General features: G+C 43.7%; 1 protein-coding gene across 1 annotated transcript in view; it reads left to right on the top strand.

Annotated features, from left to right (window-relative positions):
* Positions 1-1,205: 1,205 nt before the first annotated feature.
* LOC311118319 (transcription elongation regulator 1-like protein) overlaps positions 1,206-11,278 on the top strand; it is a gene marked incomplete at both ends in the record, with an annotated part of 32,936 nt that continues 22,863 nt past the window's right edge. Inside the window, 3 exons of the mRNA XM_084193129.1 lie at positions 1,206-1,278; positions 1,445-1,570; positions 7,143-7,231. Of these exons, the coding sequence (XP_084049255.1) occupies positions 1,206-1,278; positions 1,445-1,570; positions 7,143-7,231 (288 nt within the window). The remainder of the gene's footprint in view (positions 1,279-1,444; positions 1,571-7,142; positions 7,232-11,278) is intronic.

The following is an 11,278-nucleotide window of genomic DNA, read 5'->3' as shown; positions in this document are numbered from 1 at the left end:
GTTTTCAGCAACCCTCGGCTAATTCCGAACACAATTAACCTTTCCAAACAAACTGCACTTATCAGGGAGAATTCAGCAGGCAGGATGGAAAATAAAAGAGGTGACATGTTGCGTTTTGCTAAACGAGCCTCAAGCCGTGTTGACATTTTTAAGAGTTTTTTTTTTTTTTTTTATCTGCTTGAAAGAAACTCTGCAATCAATATGTTGTCGTTATTGTGAAAGATAATGTGTTCTCAATTACTTGCCTGGTTAAATAAAGGCAAAATAAAAATCTGCTGTAGATAATGGAGTTGATGTGATGCAATATCTTTAGTTATAATCAGTTATAAAGGTGATTGAACTAAACATAACATGAGTGAGTTGTCTCAACTTGACATACTGATGGATTGCTACCATGCTGTTTCTGATGCAGTTTTGAATATGTCATTTTTTAGGATCCCCATTATCTGACGCCAATGGCGACAGCTAGTCTTACCGGGGTCTGACACATAACCAAAAATACATTTCAGACAAAATACTTTGGAATTGACATACATTTAAAACATCAACATGTACTATCTCTGTGTGTGTGTGTGTGCATCTATCAATGTGTTGTTATAAAACACACTGGCAAAAAGTCAGTCTGAAGAGGAAGTCAACTCATTGCTTTGCCTCAAACATAATGTCTGTTATCATGGCAAATACCCTATCCTACATCAACCCAGCCTGAACCAGTAGATCTGAGCCAGTAGATCTGAACCAGTAGGTCTGAGCCAGTAGGTCTGAGCCAGTAGGTCTGAGCCAGTAGGTCTGAGCCAGTAGGTCTGAGCCAGTAGGTCTGAGCCAGTAGATCTGAACCAGTAGATCTGAGCCAGTAGGTCTGAGCCAGTAGGTCTGAGCCAGTAGGTCTGAGCCAGTAGGTCTGAGCCAGTAGGTGAAACACAGAGTGTACGTACCAAATGGCACCATATTCCCTTTGTACCCTGGTCAAATGTAGTGCACTATATAGGTATAAGGTGCTATTCGGGATACACCCAGGGTGCTAGAGAGTTAACTGATGTGGCCACTCTACCGGCTGTCCCAGGAGCGTCACACACATTGCCGGCCGGCTGGGTTTGATGTAGTGTGAATGCCTTTATGCCGACACCCTGCCCAACCCCATCCCTTGCCAGTAGCCTGGTCCCAGATCTGTCTGTTTGTGTGTTTCTTTCTGGATAACTCATGCCATGTCCAACCGAGGATCCCGTGCCACCTGGTACCTAACCCTATCCATGTTGTTTGACCTGCAGGATATGTCTGGTACCTAACCCTATCTCTGTTGTTTGACCTGCAGGATATGTCTGGTACCTAACCCTATCTCTGTTGTTTGACCTGCAGGATATGTCTGGTACCTAACCCTATCTCTGTTGTTTGACCTGCAGGATATGTCTGGTACCTAACCCTATCCATGTTGTTTGAACTGCAGGATCCAGTGCCACCTGGGAGGGCCTGATGGGTCCCATGCTGCCTGCCCAGTTTGCCCGGATGACATCACTGTCAGCGCCAGGTGTTGCTCTCATGACTGGAGACTGGAGACCCCACTCAACATCAGGTTAGGCCCTGTCAATCAATCAATCAATCAATCAATTCATCAGGTTGGATATGTCAGTCAATCAATGAATTCATCTATCAATGAATTCACCATTTCACGTTTTTTTGACATACTGTATATTCATTTATTTATGAAAATATTGTACTGCATAATATACTCGTAGAGGCTCATTGTGGATTCATCAGACTGAATAGTTGGTGCTTGAAATGAGATTAGTCCTACACTCTGTGAAGAACATATGTAAAACATAAAATAACCCTTGAACTTTTCAGAATATGTCATCATTGTAAGAAACATACTCTTCTTACAGTAAGAAAACAGACCTATTCTACCATGTGCTTCACATACCAAACTTTGTTTCAAGGAGGTTCTCATCTCAACATCAAATGCTTTTATGTATCTTACATAATTCCTCATGTCTGGATAAAGGCTCAACCAATCTGTCCATCATTAATTTAAAGTGTACCATGGAAAGAGATGCAACATATCCCTGTGATCTGACAGACAGCACCTCCTTCAGTCCACTCTCAGTCAAATAAAATATATATCTGTGATCTGACAGACAGCACCTCCTTCAGTCCACTCTCAGTGGAAAAAAAATAAATAAAAATAAATTTGAGCTTGTGGAAAGTCCTATAAAACACATGCTACTTTTCCCTACACACACACACACACACACACACACACACACACACACGCACACTCACACACACACACACACGCGCACACACGCACACACACGCACACACAGACACACACACACGCGCACACACACAAACACATATCAACTTTCAGTGCACGGATGGATGGAAGGACTCATGGAAGCATATTCTGGTGCCAGTATAGCTGACTGTTCCTCTTGTCACGTCTCTTCACCTTGACGTCAGCTTCACTTCACTGCCTTCTGAAAGCCACAGGAGACTTACCAGTCTAAGATGGGAAACTAGGGCTTTTGTTTCCAACCAAGCTGAGATGTGGGAGCATTTGTATTTTTGAAGAGATCCTAACGTCATACACTGAGCGTACAAAACAATAGGAACACCTGGTCTTTCCATGACAGACTGACAAGGTGAATCCAGGTGAACGCTATGATCCCTTGTTGATGTCACTTGTTAAATCCACTTCAAGTGGTGTAGATGAAGTGGAGGAGACAGGTGCCTTTGAATGGGGTATGGTAGTAGGTGGCAGGCACACCGGTTTGAATCACAGGAGGTTGGTGGCACCAACCTCTATGGGATCGGTGTCCCGTATACGGGACGGTTGAGCTAACGTGCGCTAATGTGATTAGCATGACTGTTGTAAGTAACAGCAAACTTTCCAGGACATCAACATGTCTTATATGGGCAGAAAGCTTAAATTCTTGTTAATCTAACTGCACTGTCCAATTTACAGTAGCTATTACAGTGAAATAATACCATGCTATTGTTTGAGAAGAGTGCACAACAACAAAAAACTTTTCACGGCATCTGGTTTGATACATTCACCTCTGAAGGTAAATAATGTACTTACATTCAGTAATCTTGCTCTGATTTGTCATCCTAAGGGTCCCAGAGATAAAATGTAGCATAGTTTTGTTTGATAAAATCAATTTCTATGTTCAAATGTAGGAACTGGGTTCTACAGTTTGAACCCCTGCTGTCTCTGGCTCCACACCCACCCCGATGTGTGAAAGTTAGTGTATAAGCTAATGATCCATCATGTATGACATTCCTGGGAGTGTGTAAACGTACATTTTGTATTACCATATCATTTTTGCTCACCTTTTAGACTACCCATTGTGGATTTTCCTTCGTTATAGCTCTCCTCTGTGTGTGCATGTGTGTGTGTGTGTGTGTGTGTGTGTGTGCGTGTGTGTGTGTGTGTGTGTGTGTGTGCGTGCGTGACTCCTAATTAGATTGCAGAGAATTGGTATTGATTTTGTTATTGTGCTCCATCAATATTCACACCGCCATCAGGCTGCAATAAATATCCCTGATTTGTTATGTCCCAGCTGCAATACATTCAATAACATATCTACTCACATTACTGCTGTATCCCTGAAAGGAATGTGTTCAACATTTGACTCTATTGCAGTGGCAGTATAGCTTTAGTTGGCATTCAGAATTTACGGCTCCAGTTATTTCAGAGGCACTTCACTTGACAGTACAGTTTTCATTCTTCTGCAGGTATTTAATAGGCATGAACTCATACAATTGGTTATATTAACCTTGGTACCAAACTGAGCCTGGTCGTGCATTTTGTAATGAAATCCCCAAAAAGACAAAGAAGTCATTTGTGTAATTACAAAATTTCCCACCTGGTAATTTTCCACAAGATAAAGAACGCTACATTTATTCCAACAGAGATAGAGAGAGAGAGAGAGAGAGAGAGAGAGAGAGAGAGAGAGAGAGAGAGAGAGAGAGAGAGAGAGAGAGAGAGAGAGAGAGAGAGAGAGAGAGAGAGAGAGAGAGAGAGAGAGAGAGAGAGAGAGAGAGAGAGAGAGAGAGAGAGAGAGAGAGAGAGAGAGAGAGAGAGAGTGTGAGTGTGTGTGTCAAATCAAATCAAATCAAATTGGATTGGATTGGTTATTGCTGGTGTAGCAAACTGCTTGTGTTTCTAGCTCCGACAGTGCAGTAATATCTAACAAGTAATATCTAACAAATTCTCAACATACACCCAATACACACAAATCTAAGTGAAACAATGGAATTAAGAATATATAAATAAATATACGGACGACCAATGTCAGAGCGGCATGGACTAAGATACAGTAGAATAGTATAGAATAGAGTATATACATATGAGATGAGTAATGCAAGATATGTAAACATTATTAAAGTGACTAGTGTTCCATTTATCTAAGTGGCCAGTGATTTCTAATCTATTTACAGTTGAAGTCGGAAGTTTACATACACCTCAGCCAAATGCATTTAAACTCAGTTTTTCACAATTCCTGACATTTAATCCTAGTAAAAATTCCCTGTTTTAGGTCAGTTAGGATCACCACTTTATTTTAAGAAAGTGAAATGTCAGAATAATAGTAGATATAATGATTTATTTCAGCTTTTATTTATTTCATCACATTCCCAGTGGGTCAGAAGTTTACATACACTCAATTAGTGTTTAGTAGCATTGCCATTAGATTGTTTAACTTGGGTCAAACGTTTCGGGTTGCCTTCCACAAGCTTCCCACAATAAATTGGGTGAATTTTGGCCCATTCCTCCTGACAGAGCTGGTGTAACTGAGTCAGGTTTGTAGGCCTCCTTGCTCGCACACGCTTTTTCAGTTCTGCCCACAAATGTATATAGGATTGAGGTCAGGGCTTTGTGATGGCCATTCCAATACCTTGACTTTGTTGTCCTTAAGTGATTTTGCCACAACTTTGGAAGTATGCTTGGGGTTATTTTTCATTTGGAAGACCCATTTGTGACCAAGCTTTAACTTCCTGACGGATGTCTTGAGATGTTGCTTCAATTTATCCACATAATTTTCCTTCCTCATGATGCCATCTATTTTGTGAAGTGCACCAGTCCCTCCTGCAGCAAAGCACCCCCACAGCATGATGCTGCCACCCCGTGCTTCACGTTTGGGATTGTGTACTTCGGCTTACAAGTCGCCCCCTTTTCCCTCCAAACATAACGATGGTCATTATGGCCAAACAGTTCTATTTTTGTTTCATCAGACCAGAGGACATTTCTCCAAAAAGTACGATCTTTGTCCCCATGTGCAGTTGCAAACCGTAGTCTGGCTTTTTTATGGAGATTTTGGAGCAGTGGCTTCTTCCTTGCTGAGCGGCCTTGCAGGTTTTGTCGATACAGGACTTGTTTTACTGTGGATATAGATACCTTTGTACCTGTTTCCTCCAGCATCTTCACAAGGTCCTTTGCTGTTGTTCTGGGATTGAATTGCACTTTCGCACCAAACTACGTTCATCTCTAGGAGACAGAACGCGTCTCTTTCCTGAGCGGTATGACGGCTGCGTGCCATGGTGTTTATACTTGCATACTATTGTTTGTACATATGAACGTGGTACCTTCAGGCGTTTGGAAATTGCTCCCAAGGATGAACCAGACTTGTGGAGGTCTACAATTGTTTTTCTGAGGTCTTGGCTGATTTTTTTTGATTTTCCCATAATGTCAAGCAAAGAGGCTCTGAGTTTGAAGGTAGGCCTTGAAATACATCCACAGGTACACCTCCAATTGACTCAAATGATGTCAATTAGCCTATCAGAAGCTTCTAAAGCCATGACATCATTTTCTGGAATTTTCCAAGCTGTTTAAAGGCACAGTCAACTTAGTGTATGTAAACTTCTGACCCACTGGAATTGTGATACAGTGAATTATAAGTGAAATAATCTGTCTGTAAACAATTGTTGGAAAAATTACTTGTGTCGTGCACAAAGTAGATTGCCAAAACTATAGTTTGTTAACAAGAAATGTGTGGAGTGGTTGAAAAATGAGTTTTAATGACTCCAACCTAAGTGTATGTAAACTTCCGACTTCAACTGTATATTGGCAGCAGCCTCTAAGGTGCTAGTGATGGCTTTTTAACAGTCTGATGGCCTTGAGATAAAAGCTGTTTTCCTCAAATTTGCTTTGTTAAAATCCCCAGCTACAATAAATGCAGCCTCGGGATATGTGGTTTCCAGTTTGCATAGAGTCCAGTGAAGTTCTTTGAGGGCCGTCGTGGTATCGGCTTGAGGGGGGATATACACGGCCTTGACTATAACCAAAGAAAAGTCAGCATTTGATTGTGAGGTATTCTAGTTCGGGTGAACAAAAGGACTTGAGTTCCTGTATGTTACTACAATTACACCATGAGTCGTTAATCATGAAACACACACCTCCGCCCTTCTGCTTCCCGGAGAGATGTTTATTCCTGTCTGCGTGATGAACTGAGAACCCAATTGGCTGGACCGACTCGGACAGTATATCCCAGAGAGAGTCATGTTTCCGTGAAACAGAGGATGTTACAATCCCTGATGTCTCTCTGGAAAGCAACCCTCGCCCTGAGCTCCTCAACTTTATTATCCAGAGACTGAACATTAGCGAGTAATATACTCGGAAGCGGTGGGTGGTGTGCACGCCGCCTAAGTCAGACTACAAGGCCGCTCCGAGTACCTCTCGTGTGTGTGTGTGTGTGTGTGTGTGTGTGTTAGCATGGAACCTGGTGGGTTTAAATGAAAGCTTTGACAGGGAGAGTAATGTAACATCTGAGTGTTTAATGAAACTGAATAATCTTCAGCCGCTTCTCCACTAACTGCTGTCTTCATTCTCATTCGTCATCGTCAGTACGTGTGTCAGTCTGTCGGTCTGTCAGCTTGATCTCCTTGTGTCTGCACTACCTGTGAAGCAGTATAGGCCTACTTAGGAGGACAGGAGAATCATCCAGAACAACCTCTACCTGCAAAGCAGTATAGGCCTACTTAGGAGGACAGGAGAGTCATCCAGAACTAGATTGACGTGATGTGGCTGCTGAACATGTACTTTGAGTTGATAACTCAGCTGCAAATCCCATTGAGATAGATTTGCAATTTTCTATCATATTATGCAAAAATCCAGTCCACAAGCTAATTTGCTGTCTCTCTTGCAGATAAGCGGTTAGCCAGGAGAAGAGCGCCATGTGCTGCGACGTTGGTGCTGCACACAGAGCAGAAGACAAACCAGGAGAAACATACAGAGGTAGGTGGTCATGTTAGACCTGTCTCAAACAGCACCCTATTCCCTATATTGTGCACCTCTTTTTGACCAGAGCGCTATGGGGCCCAGGTCAAAAGTAGTGCTCTACATAGGGAAAGAGGGTGCCATTTGGGATGTACAATGTTCATTAACTTACACTGAGGCTGTGGCATAAGTACATCTACCAAATCTAGGCCATATCCATCCACACCAGTTGAAATCAACGTTTTAGTTTTACATGTCATAGAAAGACATTGATCCAATAAAACAGAGGAAGAGTTCTTCTTTGGTAATCGAAGTTAGATGATGGGAAGCTGAGTAGCTGATTTGGTTCCGGGTGCTGAGATAAGAGGTTGTTGCTCCATTTTTGGAAGATTTTGGTCCATGCTGCATTGTTCACTCCACCTACCAGCATAACCGCCTTCCTGCTCGCCAAATTGGTTGTTGGAAAGGGCACCAGGACAGAGTCGGTAAGATTTAGGGGTCCAATTACCACGGCTCTGATAGGAGGAGAGGTCATTTAACTCTTCCTCTGCGAATTGTTTGCAAAACCCTCCCAGCCGTATTAATTAGTAAAACACCCCCAGAAGGAGAGGATCTGTAAATCATTAAAAGGAGAATGAATGCTGTGGGGCGGTCCGTCTACAGTCCTGGCTGCTGCTGTTCCCTGCCTGCCAGGCACTCTCTACCGCTCCGTCCCAAATGGCACCCTGTTCCATTGATAGCGCGCTAATTTTTGACCTGGGCTCTGGTCAAAAGTAGTGCACTACATAGGGAATAGGGTGCCCTTTGGGACGCATGCTCTCCCTCTGTGAAGGGGTTCAGTATTCCAAGGGGTTGGTCATGCATTGCCTTTGGTAATTTACTGGCTCTGGCTGTATCTACGACAGTGTTGTGGACATTACAAGGGTAAAGCATTTGTCACACTATAATCAACAGTCCGTACTTTAATATTAGCCCAGGATAACCTAATAAAAGTGAAATTAATTGCATGTTCATATTCCTCCACTAGATCTCATTATGAATAAACAACATTAGATGTTTAGAGACAGACTGGGTTATAAACTAGAAAGGATTGTGTTCGCATGCTTTAAATCATCCATAAAATTTTCCTTCCACCGCTGCTGTTTTACTATTCAGCTTGTGCTGATTATTTCCATATTGTTGACATTGTTTTCATACTTTGCTGCAAACTATGCAATTAACTTTTTATTGAGATTTTCGAAAACACTCGATCTCCCCCAAGATCCATCCATCTCAGGCCAGACAGAAGTTTGAGACATGCAATCATCACAGTGCATTAATATAATTCAATATCTATTACAATACAGACCTATCCTACCATGTGTCCAGTGGGCTCATTGCACCATTCACTGGTCTGCTAAAATGACTAAAATGTCAAACGTAAAAAAATATCCAGACACCGATAGCAGACAGAGACCGATAGCAGACAGAGACCAATAGTAGATAGAGACCGATAGCAGACAGAGACCGATAGCAGACAGAGACCAATAGCAGATAGAGACAGATAGCAGACAGAGACCGATAGCAGACAGAGACCGATAGCAGACAGAGACCGATAGCAGACAGAGACCGATAACAGACAGACCCAGACCCAGACCCAGACCCAGATAGCACACAGATACCGATAGCAGACAGATACCGATAGCAGACAGATACCGATAGCAGACAGATACCGATTGCAGACAGAGACAGACCCAGATAGCACACAGATACCGATAGCAGACAGATACCGATAGCAGACAGATACCGATAGCAGACAGATACCGATAGCAGACAGAGACAGATACTGTTCCATACTGACCTGGGACTCTGGGAGGACATATATGAAATGCAAGGCAACACAAAGACTGAAGTCCTGGGGCCTTATTTATCAACATTAGCGTAGAAACCATTCTAAAATACTACTTGCTGTATGAAAGCAATTAAGAATGGTCGTATGCATAGAAAAAGTGTGTGTCAGGAGGTCAGTGTGATGCGGTGGGACGAAGTCAGGCGCAGGACACAGAGCTATTCGAAAAAACGTACTTTACTCGTAGGTAACGTAAATAACATAACCTCCACGCAGTGAGGAACAAACCCGCTCACCAGACGACAACCAAAACATGAACAAACACGCACAAAACACAGTGGGAGCCAGAGGGTTAAATAGGGAAGACATCAATACATAATGGGAACCAGGTGTGAACAATAAAGACAAAACAAGTAAAACACAGAAACATAGATCGGCGGCAGCTAGTACTCCGGCGACGACGAACGCCGAAGCCTGCCCGAGCAAGGAGGAGGAGCAGCCTCGGCTGAATCCGTGACAGTGTGATTTATCCTACGAGCATCATATGCGGTGGGAGATAACCATTGATAAACACCAATGGTTCTCAGCCTCAGTGCTTGTGCACGTCCTTGGCTGTTTGCATTACGAAACACCCCTAATTAACCACATACAGAGCATTCAGAAAGTATTCAGACCCCTTCCCTTTTTCCACATTTTGTTACATTACAGCCTTATTCTAAAATGAAGAAAACAAAAAAAATCCTCATCAATCTACACACAATACCCCTTACAATCTACACACAACACCCCATAATGACAAAGCGAAAACATTTAATTTTTATTTTTTTGCAGATGTATTGAAAATAAAAAAGATAAATACCTTATTTACAGAAGTATTCAGACCCTTAGCTATGAGACTCGAAATTGAGGTCAGGTGAATCCTGTTTCCATTGATCATCATTGAGATGTCCACCTGTGGTCAATTCAATTGATTGGACATGATTTGGAAAGGCACACACCTGTCTATATAAGGTCCCACAGTTGACAGTGCATGTCAGAGCAAAAACCAAACCATGAGGTCGAAGGAAATGTCAGTAGAGCTCCGAGACAGGATTGTGTCGAGGCACAGGGGAAGGGTACCAAAACATTTCTACAGGATTGAAGGTCCCCAAGAAGACAGCGGCCTCCATCATTCTTAAATGGAAGAAGTTTGGAACCACCAAAACTCTTCCTAGAGCTGGCCGCCCGGTCAAACTGAGCAATCGGGGGAGAAGGGCCTTGGTCAGAGAGGTGACCAACCCGATGGTCACTCTGACAGAGCTCTAGAGTTCCCCTGTGAAGATGAGAGAACCTTCCAGAAGGACAACCATCTCTGCAGCACTCCACCAATCAGGCCTTTATGGTAGAGTGGCCAGACTACATGGAACTCTATTCCACATGAAGTAACTGATGCAAGTATTAAAATTAGATTTAAAAAACATACAATTAAACACCTTATGGAACAGCGGGGACTGTGAAGCAACACAAACATAGGCGCAGACACATGCATACACACACATGATAACATACTGTCACGATCGTCATGGAGAGACCAAGGCGCAGCGTTGCGGGTGAACATATTATATTTATTAAATGATCACACGATCAAAACAACAAACGAAAAACGTGACGTCTATGGTTAAACACACACCAACACGAACAAGAAACCACAAACACAACGTGAAAGACAGACAGTTAAATATGGCTCCCAATCAGAGACACCCAGCTGACACTCGTTGCCTCTGATTGGGAGTCACTCAGACCAACATAGAAATATCAAACCTAGAATTACACACCCTGGCTCAACATAACATTGTCCCCAGAGCCAGGGCGTGACAGTACCCCCCCCTAAAGGCGCGGACTCCGACCGCGCCAACTAAATCCCACAGGGGAGGGACCGGGTGGGCACTCCGCCTAGGCGGCGGATCCGGCTCCGGACATGACCCAGGCACGGGTTGTGCTGGACTGACGACGCGCACCCCTGGCTTGGTGCGTGGAGGAGGAACGGGCCTTACCAGGCTGACGACGCACACCGTAGGCTTGGTGCGTGGAGCAGGGACAGGCCGGACTGGGCTGACGAAGCACACCACTGACTTGGTGCGGGGAGCAGGAACGGGCCGAGCCGGGCTGACGAAGCGCACCATGCCTTGGTGCGGGGAGCAGGAATGGGCCGGACCGGGCTGACGAAGCGCACCCCTGACTTGGTGCGGGGAGCAGGA

This window comes from Coregonus lavaretus (assembly GCF_964263955.1).
Source record: "Coregonus lavaretus genome assembly, contig: HAP1_SCAFFOLD_954, whole genome shotgun sequence".
NCBI lineage: Eukaryota > Metazoa > Chordata > Actinopteri > Salmoniformes > Salmonidae > Coregonus > Coregonus lavaretus.
The sequence above is the reverse complement of the archived record's forward strand: the minus strand, read 5'-3'. Positions and strand labels throughout refer to the sequence as shown.